The sequence below is a fragment of the Rhamphochromis longiceps genome, linkage group LG19 (genome assembly GCF_057381845.1).
Source record: "Rhamphochromis longiceps isolate RC_006_pf linkage group LG19, R_longiceps_female_GT1.1, whole genome shotgun sequence".
Classification (NCBI taxonomy): Eukaryota; Metazoa; Chordata; class Actinopteri; order Cichliformes; family Cichlidae; genus Rhamphochromis; species Rhamphochromis longiceps.
In genome coordinates, this window is record NC_140575.1 from 2,451,289 (window position 1) to 2,465,680 (window position 14,392).

General features: G+C 40.5%; 1 protein-coding gene across 1 annotated transcript in view; it reads right to left on the bottom strand.

Annotated features, from left to right (window-relative positions):
• The window catches only part of nrxn3a (neurexin 3a), a 205,153-nt gene that overhangs the window by 19,076 nt on the left and 171,685 nt on the right, over positions 1-14,392 (bottom strand). The window contains 3 exon segments of the mRNA XM_085390811.1: positions 596-685; positions 7,956-8,127; positions 8,947-9,128. Of these exon segments, the coding sequence (XP_085246937.1) occupies positions 596-685; positions 7,956-8,127; positions 8,947-9,128 (444 nt within the window).

Sequence of the window (14,392 nt, forward strand, 5' to 3'; positions counted from 1 at the left end):
TTACACTACACATATTTAGCTGTTGATTCCACCTTACAATGACAAAAGTAATTCATTTATCTTGACAGTGTGAAGGACAATACATAATGTATTCCTTTATTAAAACTGAATGATATTATATGTACTAAACTGAAACATAGATTTCTCACACAGTGGCATAAAACTGCATGATGAATTTTACCAACAGAACATAAAAAGAACCATTAACAGCACATCATTTGGTGAAAATAAATTAGTAAGGAATGAATCAGATGTGCTTGATCTCACTACTGCGTAGTGGAGACGCTGAAAGGCAGATGTGAGCTGCATAAGTGCAGCGGTTGTAGGGAGATGACATCTCCTCTGTGGACGAAGTTTGTGTACACACTCGCTAAATTAAAAACACAACCTTCACAGTTATTGCTGCTCTGTTTCTATAACTTTCAGTGACATTGCTTTTGTACAAATTCATTCACTTATCTAGTTCTTTGGTGAGTTCTCATTTTTAAGCGGTGTGTGGGTTCACATTCATGTTCAGAGGTTTTCATGCTATTCTAGAGGTTACAGTTAACTTTACATTAGCACAATCAGATACATCAGGTTGATTTGAAATTACCTTTCTCTTGTAGCCATTCTTCTACTGGTCTGGCAAATTTAAAAGGAATTTTCTTATTGGCCATCTGATAGCGTTCAATGTCGCTGTTCCCTTTAAAGTTTAAAAACACATGTATTAAACACAGATCGATGACCGGAGTCACATCATGAAGGAAATATCAATTTCTAGCTACATTTACAAAATAAATCTGAATTTAGCAGAAACATTAATTTTGGTTGAAACTGTTGTTGGTTAGAGGATGCACAGGGCTCATCATCTTTGGCTCTTTGGCTGTTACCAAACATTTTGTTTACAATCCTGACTTTTTTCTTCTTCACATTGTGTAGAGCAGTGTCTCCGACTCCAGTCCTTCAGAACTGCTGTCCTGCAGCTTTTAGATGCATCCTTGTTCCAACACACCTGAATCAAATGATTGGCTTGTTATCAGGCCTTTGCCCAACTTGATGGGATGCTAAAGAGGTCATCTAAATATACCTGTTGAAGCAAAAATGTGTGTGTCTGGTAAATATCCAAAGAACTGTGACTTTAGCACCAGACAGCTAAAATTAATTGACTTTGGCCTCCTGCAAGCTAGGCGCTTAATATCTTTGTATTGGAAGAAAGTGGATGTACTCTCAAGTCATATGTGGGTGAAGGAGATGGCATCATGTATTGTATTGGAACGACTTACTTATATTGTCAGAGGAAAGGGAGTAGATTTTGAAGAAATATGGTTACCTTTAACTGAGTTTCTGAGACATTATGAAGGGAATTAATTTAGAAAGTGATACTTGGTGCTGAGTTTTGGGTTTCTTTGTGTGTGTGTGGTTTTTTTTTGGTTTTTTTGTTGTTTTCTTTGTTATCTGTTTCTTTGTTTTTGTTGTTTTTATTTTTCGTTTACCCATGCTGTGCATCGGTTTTGTTTTATTTTATTATTTATTTATTTTTATTATTATTATTGTTGTTTCTTTTAATTTATATTTGTTTATTTTGGGGACTATGTTCTTTAATATAAATCTCATGTTAACTGTACTGTTATTCTTTGCTTGTTCTGTAATATAAAAGTCAATAAACATAATGTTTAAAAAAAAAAAAAGAAAAAAAAAGAGGTCATCCAACCATTTGATCCAGCTGCGTTGGAGTAGGGATGCATCTAAAAGCTGCAGGACAGTAGCTCTTGAGGACTGGAGTTGGAGACTCCTGGTGTAGCGTATGCACTGATGTCACATTTAATGCAAGATTAGTTTTCTTACTATGGAAATCATCACAAACACTTTAAAAACTTGCCTAATCCTATGTGTTCCGAATACCAAGTTATATTCTAATGAAACTGTACAATCCCTCCTACCAGTCAGGTTTGCCTACCTGGTAGGTAATGTCTTAGGGGTAACTTTTTCATGCAATGAAATTCATTCATTATCACTTTTTGTCACTGGATGTATCTTCACAAACCTTAAAAAATAAGATCTTTCAAGACTCGCTAGATTTCTTTTAACAGCCTGTGACGTGAAAAACTCAGGTAAAAATTTCCTACAAAGGATGTAATAGATGCTTGCTCCAGAGCAACTTGCCTTACTCCTTTTACACTTACAACATCAACAGTAAGTAACACTACCAAACATTACATTAGAAATTGATAATAATCAATCACTAAAATTCAACAAATGATCATCTGTAGACATGAAAGACTAAATGGGGAAAAACTGGTTATTTTGCAAGTCAAAATGTTGTTAAGCAAGCAAGTTGAGATGAACCTGATAGCTGTTATGTAATAGCTAGCCATTTAGTTACACAGCATGTACAGTATCTGTTTGCTCTGTTGTCATGACTGATACTCAGATATACAGTAAAGTGGGATTTTATGAAAGTCTCAACACTATTTAGGCCCATGCAAACTCAGGCACATTTAAGATTACAACAAGCTGTGTGGAAATGTGAACAAGACTTAGTGCTGCTGGCCTTTCTCTTCCACTGCTTCTTGCAGGTGACAGCAAGCAGTGTCTCATCTTAAACAATCAAGAGTCAGTGTTCAGAAAGCCAGTGAGCCTGATGGCATACCTGGCAGATTGCTAACAGATTGTGTTTATCTTGACTGACATTTTCAGGCTTTGACTCAGTCAAGTGTACGATCCAAGGTTAAAAAGGCTACATTTATTGAATGACCATAGACGAGTTGGACTGATTTCTGTGCTTTGAAAAACTACGTCACTCAGCAGCCGTGTGTCATCATTGAAAACGAGTTCCCTTAGGTTATGCAGAGCTCATTCAAAGTTCTTAAAATGATCACGCTCTTCTCTGACAATATTAGCTTGCCCCAAATCTTCATTAAATATACAGCACATATGATGTTTACACAGAGAAATCCTCAAACTGCCTTCCCACTTCAGTAGCTGATGTGCATGTTTGTGTTTATTCCAACTTTCTCCACATGTATTTGTTGCTGTGATACCAGAAGACTTTTTAAAATAAAATGTTTCGATCTTTTCATCACTTTCTATACATTTTCACTAGGATTTGTAAACGTTTTCCTCTTGTACAGGTATAAATAGTCCTGTTATCTAAAAGTAACCCAGCACCCAAAGCACAAAAGGTGGTGCCATATTACAATTGTGAAGTTGGATCTTTCTGAAAAAATAAACTTGGAAATTATCTTTAATAATATTGCTTCTATTTTTTCACCTTCACCTGTCTGTTACAAATCTTCAACATCTCAGTTTGACTTGACTCAATTTTAACCCCTAAATTGTATGATTCATCAAATGCACACTCTCTGTGGCTAGACCAAGCTTATTTAACTGATATGAACAGTGCTTTCATTCAATCATGCTAAAATTACATTTTAGTGACAATCAAAATGATTAGATATATCTTCACCGTATAAGGTAACATATATTTCAGCCAATACCAAAGAGGATGAGCCCGAGTAAAATGAAAATTTTTCAAAAGACTTCTGGGCTGTCATTAATGTAAAACAACAAAGTAAAACAGCATAAACCACAAAAAAGGGCCAATCCAAACACAATGTGTAGTTCACTGGGCAGTAGAGGTGCAGCGGATCACGGTTGATCCGTAATCCGATCCCACTCCACGGTTCGGTGCGCGCGGTCAGTCTGTCAAGCGATAGTTATGGTCAGCGCTAGCGGTCCAAGTGGAGGAGCGGAGGAGTTTTCGGTATTTAAGCAGCCCTTTGCTGCCCAGTCCGACCGGGCTAAAGCTATTACAGAAGCTACTGGGGTGTTTAGCTGCAGACGTTGTGCAAAACAAGAGGTTTAAACTATGATGAACGTGCTTGAGCCACGCTATGATATCCCGTTCGCGTCCACTTCAGTGGCAAGATCGTTCCAAGCATGTATGAGCAGGAAAAGATTTAAGTTATGGCTGAACTGTCCCAGGCATCTTCTGTTGCCCTAACTGCTACAAACGGGCGGAGCTCCAGGGCAACGGAAAGCTACGTGACCGTGACCGCTCGTTATATCACAGCGGAGTGCGATGTAATGAGCGGTGTGTATTATTGTAGGGTCTACCTTACAATATAAAGCGCCTTGAGGCGACTGTTGTTGTGATTTGACGCTTTATAAATAAAATTGAATTGAGTTGAGTGGTAGATACAAAGACTGTACTGCCCTATTATATTTTTTTAATAATTGTATGGAATGAGTCTTGAGTTGAATGTTTTTAACAGGCAAAAAAACTTCAATAAGTAAATAAGTAAATAAGTAAATGTTACATTTTTGTCTTTTTTCTTTTTTTGCTGATCCGAACCGTGAGATTTTTGATCCGTTGCACCACGACTGGGCAGCATGTGTAATTATGGACATCATATTTTAAAACTACACAGGATTATGTAAATGACGGTTTAAAATGAGGACTCTTAACGAGAGATTTGCAGTATGTCAAATCTATCTTGTTCATTTACAAACAAGCTATCATTCTCAAAAGTGAAGGGTGAATTGGCCACTGTGGGGTGGGAATTAGATTCTGGATGAGGACATCAAATCATGGGTCTTATCCATGATCGGGGGAAGAACAACGTGGATCATGGACAGATGGATGGGTACAGCTTCTGTTAAGCAAAGCTATTGCTCTGTGTCTACTTTCACTTATGGCCATGGACTCTGTCTTGAGACTGAAAGAAAGAGAAAGAAGACACAACCAGCAACAATAGGTTTACTGGTGAGGATGCCTGGCTTTCCCTTTGACATGCATTATATTGCCAGAAGTATTCAATTCAAGACAATATTTTTATGGACCGGCCTTTAAGATGTCGCGGTTTATTCAAAACACACGGGAAAAGACTGTACTGTCAGACACTAGTGCTCAAAGCATAAAGACATGGAAGAGCTGGTGTCTGAAGTCTGGTGTGGAAGAATCTGCCTGCACAGAGTCTTGGCATCAACTCAATACAACACCCTTGTGATAAGAGCATCATCACAAACAGCAGAGACTGCAAAGCAGGGCTTCTCCTCCAACATCAGTATCTGATCCCACAAATGTGTTTCTAGGGTGAAGAATTCCCATTAACACACTTCTAAATTTTGCGAAGAGCCTTTCCAGAAGAGCTGAAACTGTTATAGCTTCAAATAGTGGGCCCTATGGATTAAGCATGGAATGTTCCTCAAGTTCATATGTGTGTGAGGACAAATGACCGAATAGGTCTCCTGATAAGCTCAGAGAAACATTGCAGACACTGGTTACACATAGATTACCCTCCAGCAGAGTTTATAGATTATAAGATATTACCCTTCATATAAACTGTCTTACATAAATCTTATTCTTATATCTAATAGAATAAAAAAATTTAACAGTTTAAAATATTACAATTTGAAGAGATGAGTTTATAGGAACAGGCACAGGTTTACAGGACAAACTGAAGGCCCATCCCTCAGCACTGCACCATTCTTTGAACACCTCACTGCTCCACTACTGCAGCCTTGTGAAAAGACTGTGGAAGGCTTGTGTACATCATGTATCCATCCAGGGCAAGTGCCAGGAAGCGCTGCCAAATAGTTCAGTACTTGAAAGCTTGTCTAACAAAGAGTGCCACACTGAATCACAAAACATTATACTCAAAGACCCTTCCTGGAGGCAGAAATGTTGTTGGCCAGAACAGCAGAACAATTTGTCCGTTACACTTGCCTCAAACACACTGTTACCAAGACTCCAGGGTGCTGGTTACCCATGGGAAACTGAATCAATGATCGAAAGCACTGAAGCAAATGATGGCGCAGGCTAGTAGAGGAGGGTGCCAGAGTGGATTCTATTTGACTTAAGGGATTTTGTCTTGGACATGAACGTGATGGAAATTGTTCTGCAGTCTGCACAAGGCCCTGCAGCCAGACGCTCTCTAGAGTCTGGATTTAATTTGTCTGTAGTTTCTGGGGTAATAGTGACAATTTTGTATGTTAATATAATGTCACACAAAAACAGTCATCATCCAGTGACAACCCCAGCTGACAAACCTAGCCCTATGTGACTTAGACCTCACAGAACAAGGTCCAAACATGGTTACACACAATTAATGGGCATTTCTATAACACGTTTTAAACGTGATGTTCAAAGCTCCACATGAAAGCTCTGTATTATATCTATATCTGTTTCCACCTTACCACCACTTATCACCAGTTAACCCTGTGAAGTCAAAGTCATCGTCAATGATGACCCTAAACATAACTGTATGCTTTTACATGTGTTCATTTAGTTCCCACGTGAAACTGTGCTCCAGGGTTAACCTAACCTTCTGACTATGGGAGGAAACCAGAGCAATGAGCCAGGCACCACTAAGATTCAAACCCAGAACTTTCTGGCTTTTCTAGCTGTGTGCTTTCATTTCGTTTAGGTTAACCCTGTGATGTCTAAGTTCTCATCACTGATAGCCCTAACCTAATCATGTGTGTCAGACAGGCAGATATACCGGACATATCTCCAGAAGGTAGGCCAGGTACTGAGACTCCAGCTGAAGTCTGCCACAGTTGACAGGAAGTTACAGACTGACCTCAACTACAGAAGGTATACCACAGCTGTGATGTGGAAATCCCAGTGGATAGTAACTTCAGGAAGAAGGAGTACAAAAAATACATAAGTACCAGGGCCCGAAGGAATAACTGGAGCAAATATGGAAGGTAAAGTCTAAAGTGGCCAAGTGGTAATAGGACCAGTAGGAGTTGTGAGCCCGTAACTGGAAGAATGGCTCCAGCAGATTCCAGGCACATCAGAGGAACAGCTAAGATACAGCAGAGCCCTCAAACTCTCAGAGGACCCAAGCTAGAGGAACAAATACCAACACCCAGGGGATGAGGGCAATTATTTTTGTCATTATTTAAATTTCTCCCAAGTCTTTTCAGCTGTGAGATTCTGTATGGACATAGATGGAATTTACCTCATATCTCTGGCATATGAGGTGTGGATGTGGTTCATGCAAAGACTATTTATTGATTCAATATGTATCAGATTTTCAAAACACAACTGATAATATACCTTCCTTACTGTTCAAACTACTTTGACTACAGGATAGAAGAGACACTGAAAATACTTCAGCTGACAGACTTAACCCCTTAACTTCCACCAGGTCACTAGTGAGCCACATAGGTGTACAATTAATGTTAGGTTGCATTTCTGCCACATCCTAAACAAGCACAGTTTCAGAAACTAGAACATGCTATCCTCAATCTATCCATAACAGGTCACTGGTCAGAAGACTTTATGTTGACTCTTACAGCTTTCTCCTTCCTCTCAGTATTTCCACAAACACTTGATCCTCATTGTGTCAGTATGATAAAGTCACCATAGTTCCATTATACCACCCCATGGTATGTGGGTGTGTACTGGGTTTCGACAGGCTGCACGAATCACAGCAATCATCATTTGCCAATCTGTGCTTTTTCAAAGTGCGATCTGGGATATCAAATTATCTCAGACAGTTGGAGCAAACACAGGAATAAAAAACACTACTGCTAACAGAGTTCTGCTCTTCACTCATGTAAAAGGGTTACAAATGAAAGGAGATTTTTGTAAACCATCACAGCAGCAGGGGCCCTGAACTTTAGCACTAATACAGCAATCCTCCGAAATCCTGATGGAGGCTTGGAACATCATTCTTTTTGTCTTTACTTTTAGGACAACGCGTCTAACATGTCCATCCAAAGTCTACAGAGTTACATCGTAATCCCTAATGCAGTATGGTAGTACGTAATGTGTTTCGCTCCTCACAGATAAATCCCACTATGTTAGACACCGTTTTATGCTAGAAATTAAAATCTGATGTTACTGAAGCACATGCTGCCCAGTGATCTCGTATCATAATGACACAACCCCACTGCATCATTATTACCAGTTAATACCAGTTGTTTTTCTTTAACAGCTGACAGATTTATTAATACTGTACCTGGTGGGAAATGTTCATTGATAGACCAGTTATCCACCTGCAGTGTAGCATTGCCACCATTTCTGGTGAAACGGACAACGTGATACTTCCCATCATTCACTGGGGTGCTGCTTTCCTGCACGCTGATATCCACTGTGCCGATGTTGAAGGTCACTCCAATTTTGCCTTGTTGCTGAAATGAGAGTAAAGAGTTATTAAACAGGACGTGAAACACTACACATATAAAGGCTAATTTACATCACGGACCCCTGCTCTCAAAATCTGACTGTTTGGCTAGCTGCACTCCAACGGTAAAATCCGCCTGTTAGCCATAATGTTTGGGTTTGTAAAGCACTTTATGAATGAGGACTGTGTGGAGGAGAGCCTGTTTGAGCCAAACAGTACTACATAACAGGTTACTACATGCATATCACACCAAAGCTGCGTCTTACCAAAGACGACTGGAAATCCTAACATTCCATCAACATGTCTGCAGGGGAAAAAGTCTCCTTGTTACAGTCGGGCTTCGGATTTCTTAAATTGTAATGAGAAGTAATCCAGTCAGTGAGATGACGTGAGGGAGGAAAGTGCGGCATCTCTTCCTTTGAGCCTTCTCTTTTTTTTGGCTTGTGTTTTTGGGCCATTGCACACATTGACCTATTTTCCCTGCTGACATACTGCTGATGGGATTCCCGGTCCAGCTTCACAGACAGTCTTACATCTATGTCAGTTTTTGAGAGCAGGGCTCAGTGATGTTAATTTCTATCAGTTTAAATATTTAGTGTTTCATTGTCCTCTGTGTCCCTCTCTTTTTCACAAGTAATGAGTTCTTGTATACATAGTCCTGTGTCCTTCTCTCTAAAATCCACATATTGTGACAGCTGAAGCCCGTGGAACATGCTGGGGGATAAAACTATGAATCTACTTTACTGTAAAAAAAGGAACCAAAAACTCAATAAAAGGACAAAAAAATCACAAATTATTCAAGGACAATATTTTGAGTTGAACTTACTATATGCAGCATGAGATAGTCCCCTAGACCAGGTGCACTGTCAATTCTGACTAAGATGCCATCTTTCAGGGAGGTGCTGAAGCCGACAGTCAACCTGTCCGTCCTGGTGCTTGGTCTCTCATTGGCTGGCCAATTGAATGTAATGAGGCCCCCACCTTTGCCAAAGATGTATGTTGTCCCCGCTGAGCAAAACAAGGAGAAATCATGAATTAGAAAATAAAGACCTGCTAACTGTAGATCTGCATCTTTTCACTAAGTGTTGTAAATTGTATCGTGGTAGCTTTGAACAAGAAGTTGAGGTAACTTAATGACATGTTTACACTAAATAGAAGCTCAGCTTCAACGTGCTTACTAATGTACAAAGAGTGCCCACAGGTTTGATTGTCAGGTCGTTCTGTCACAGTCTGGCGAGAGCAGACTGTATGAATTGAGAAAAGGACCCAAAACGCAGACTCCAAGGAACAGGGAACAGAACTTGAAATGTTAACAAAAGGCGAGCCGTTTAATATGGCTGGTAGAAAAGGTACAAACAAAGGGCAAGGCAAACTGAAGCAAAATTAACACAAACCTAAACTGGGGAATCTAAACAAACAATAAGAAAAACCTAGACAAGAAACTTGGAAGCATGGCATCGGAAACATGGCATGGACAACAGACAACCTGACAATCACACACTGACAACAGAGGACTTAAATACACAGGAGGTGATTAGGGGAAGTGGAGACACATGAGGAAACAGCTGACTAGGATAAACATAATGATGCACAGGCAAGAGTAAAACTAACCGCATGAGCACAGAACACAAGACCCCTCTTCAAAATAAAACAGGAAACATGCAGACTTAGACACGACAACCAGAACTTGACAACGTAAGACACAGACATGAAACGCATGAAGAGCAGGGGAGATTTAACATGGTTGGAAACACGAGGGGGAAATAATAAGAACTAGAAACACTTAGGCATGATAATACAAACTTGATAACATAAGACACGCAGCATGAAACACGAAGGGTGAGGGGAAGCTTAAATACAGGGGAAGAAAACACAAGGAGTCTAATAACCAAATGAACTTAGATAACCTAATGAACAAAATAAACTCAAACTTAAAACGCTGGGTCAAAAGACCCAGGACCATGACACAAATGCACATAAAAACACTGTCATGTCAGGCTGGTAGTTTAATTGTGTAGCGTGTACTGAACTTGCGCTTTGGCTTAGTGAACCACAATTTCATCATCTCGGCTTGAATTTCATAGTCTATTTGAAAGTACAGTATTTGCTTGTCCATCTGTTGTGCTTCAGTCATACCAGATTAAATCTAAGACAGTGTGGTCTGATTCAGACTTGCTGTGATCATTAAACAGAGTAGCGAAGGCAATGCTCAGTGGCAGACATCCAATTGTCCAAGAATTGGACAGCACCAGGCCCTGACATGGTTCACGTCTACTGGCTGAAGAAGGTGACTGCACTCCATGACTGTCTGGCAGTACACATGAACCAGCTGCTAGTCAATGAGAGACACCCAGAATGGCTAACTGAAGGCTGGATAATTCTGATTCCCAAAGACCCCCAGAAGGGACCAGTCCCAACAAATACCAGTCAGTAACCTGCCTCAGTACCACATGGAAGCTCCAGTCAGGCTGCATGTGCGCCAAAAAGAACAGGGAGACACGTCAGGGACAAGAGGAGAAAAAAGAACTCTTTTCGACTCCTGACTGGGAGACCAGTTTGATGACAGTACAGAAAAATGCCTCTGCACAAAAACACACTGCTCATGCTGATGTTAATTATACAATGTGATTTGACCATGGTATTCTACAGGAAGAAAACAAGTACTTTTACTTATTGAAGACAAATTCCTAAATCACATATTGCTCAGAAAAATAGCGATGACGATAAAGTGGAAACACCTTTGTCTATCTCTTTCTTCGTTTTGCATTTGGCCGTGTTTTCTGTGATGTCTGACTTCTGTGACAGGGGATGCTGAAGTCTTGGACCTAACAGTATATTCTGTATGATGTACATGACCTTGGTATGTATTTGTGGATAGAGATTTATTTATAACATTTGTGCAAAAAAGTAGCTAAGCAACAACCTAATGTGCAGCTTGTTATAGATCTTTGAATTGTATTTACACATTTTTAATTGTGAGGCTTGAGGAAGTTTTTTTCATGTAGGCTGGAAACCTGAGTGTCCATGATAACAGGAAGGAGAACAAGAACTATTCACTATACTGCTAACTGATGGCAGCCGTTCATACTAGAGTTTCACATTTTTACTAATACATTTGAAATTGAATTCCCTGTTCTTTGAATGTTATTGTGCTGTTTTTTGATACTCACTGTGACCACCCTTTAGCAATAGTGGAGATCTATATATGGAGACGGGTGAAGTGGAGTGGTGCCTTGCCACCTCTAAGTGTAGCTCCTCGGGGTAAGCAATCAAGCCTTTTTCCACCCGAGGTCTGGTGGCGCTCCTGGAGTTCTCTAACCTCCCTGATGGGGATGAACTGTGTTTGGAAGGTCCAGCAATACATCCCAGAATGAGCCATCCTATCCAGGCACTCTTATAGAGAGCAATTAGTCCAGAGGCTTGGGATGGAAACCTTTTAATGGGACCCCGCGAAGGTAACAGGTCAGTGGGGCACATGATTCCAAACAGTTCACGTAGACATAAACTGAAACACGGCTCTAGACAGCAAAACTGTCATGACTGAGAAAATTTAAAAAACTAAAAGACGATACCTCACTCTCAGATCTTTCAAAAGACATCTGAGAGATGCAATTGGTTGACCTGAGAAAAACAGTCACAGAGAAACAGTTTTAATCCTCAAATGCAGCAAATAAGGACTCAAACGAATGCAGATAAGTTGATTCTGCTGATCTGGACGTAGCGTTTTCAGTGGGAGAAATGTTTCGTTACTCATCCAAGTGAGTGACGAAATGCAAATGAATATCTTTTGCAGCCTCTTCTGAACGCAACTTGCAGATTAGCTTGTGCAGCCCTTTTCCAACTCAGCACCTGCTCCTCATGTGCTACACTTTAGTCACTGCCCATCTCTCTGACTATCCCTTCATCTCTGCTTTTTCTCTCGGAAAGGAATTTCAAAGTCACAGAGAGAAAGAGAACTGTTCCCTGCCTCTTGATCTTCTCCAGTTTGCAGAGAGATTTGGTCATGTGTGGTCCTCTTGATTTTGTTTCAGTTTCCTTTCCTCAAAGATTTTGTGTCCAATAAATTACAATTTAAAGAAGAAAATCCTTTCTGCTGTTTACCATTGTCCATCTTAGTGTGGACCCTTCATTGATATTTGCCTTTCAGTGAAGGCGGCAGCAATGATCTGTAATCTACGTGCCAGAGCATCCCAGAGTGAGAGAGCGAGAGAGTGAGTGAAAGAGATAAAGAGGAAATGGGGTGGAGGTGTTGGAGGGGTGGGTGTTTTAGAGGTGCTGAGAGAGATAGCAAAATTAAAAGAGAGGTAAAAGAGTGATGTCAGGACAAGAGCATGTGGAAGCAAATGCAAATATAGAAGTGAACAGCCTGTTGTAAATATTGACAAAGGCCGTAAAAAGAGATAGAGGGTTGAGTTGGAATGGTAAAAACACAACAGCAAAAGGCAGGGAGTGTTTATAGTGAGGCAGAATGTAAATAAAAGAATGGCAGGAAGGCAAGAAAGACAGACGTGGCAGAAGAAACATAGACAGGGTAAAATAAGAGAGACTGTCGAGATTCTAAGAAACCCATTCACCTTTAAATTTATGAGTCACTTTTACCACCATTAGCAAGTACTGACATATAGATATTAGGGGTGCAACGATACACAAAATTCACGGTTCGGTTCGGTTCGATACTTTGGTGTCACGGTTCGATGTTTTTTCGATACAAAAAAAATGTTCATGCCTTTTTAATTTGTCATTTATTAAAATTATAAATATATATTTTAACTCAAAAGTACAGTTTTTAAATTTAACCCTAACCCTTGTGCGTGTTTTTTATTTTGACAGCGAATGCGCACCTGCGGACCACTTATGTGCAGCCCTGGTTATTTAGCTCATCATATTGCAGTCCATGAAACAAAATAATGTCGTGGCGATCGTGGCTCAAGAGTTGGGAGTTCGCCTTGTAATCGGAAGGTTGTCGGTTCGAGCCCCGGCTTGGACAGTCTCGGTCGTTGTGTCCTTGGGCAAGACACTTTACCCGTTGCCTACTGGTGGTGGTCAGAGGGCCCGGTGGCACCAGTGTCCGGCAGCCTCGCCTCTGTCAGTGCGCCACAGGGTGGCTGTGGCTACAATGTAGCTGCCATCACGTGTGTGAATGGGTGAATGACTGGATATGTAAAGCACTTTGGGGTCCTTAGGGACTAGTAAAGCGCTATATAAATACAGGCCATTTACCATAAAGCTGCACTTTCTTTTTGTCTGATTTGTCATAACTTTTCCGTTTTGTGGTAAGCAGAGAATCAGCGATTCTCTGCTCGATCAACCTCTCACATGTTTAAGCTGCGGGAGATTTCACTTGTCATGTTTGCATAGTAAGCTAACGATTAATAAGACAACGTCAGAGGAATTGGTGCACAAATTATCATCACTCACAGATCAGTGCTGTCGCTCTCTATACACAGTTCGTGCGATTGCAAAGTGAAAGCAAAAAAGCGCAAATTCAAACGCGATTTCAATATGTCACATAATGACAGTGGCTCACCGATGCCAATGACATAATTACACAGCTACATTTCTGAAAGAATGCAAAAGCATTGACATATATTTTTCCTTCGGGCTATTGTAGGAAGTTTAGAAATGACCTTAACGCCACAACACGGCAAATCTCCGTTAACGAGCTACCCCTGATCGCCCCGTGCATGGGGCTAGACGGCCAACACGTTAACGAGCTAACTGCGCTAACACACTAGTTCCCACCCATGTAATTGAGCATTGCGTGGCACATCCAACATACTGTTTTACTTTAGTCCATGACGCGCTTACCTTCAGGGTCATACGTCACATGAAAACCAAAATAATTCCAAACGCCAGATCTGAATGAGGGTGGGGGAGGTTCAATTTGCCATGTTGCAAGGAGAGCTTAACTTCTGTCTCGCTAGCTTGCCCTGCACTCTTCCTTCTGACGATGCTGTCTGTGTTGAGCGCTCAGTGGATCTGCGCTCGACAGTGCAGCCTAGGTGGAGTAGTCGAACGCAGATCCACTGAGCGCTCAACACAGACAGCATCGTCAGAAGGAAAGTTGATAAAATAAAAATTTTGTATTGTTCGATACATATGCGTACCGAACCGAAAGCACTGTATCGAACGGTTCAATATCGATACGAATATCGTTGCACCCCTAATATATATATATATATATATATATATATATATATATATATATATATATATATATATATATTTATTTCAGACCACCGCTGCAGTCTCTTCACCACCAGTTCATCAAC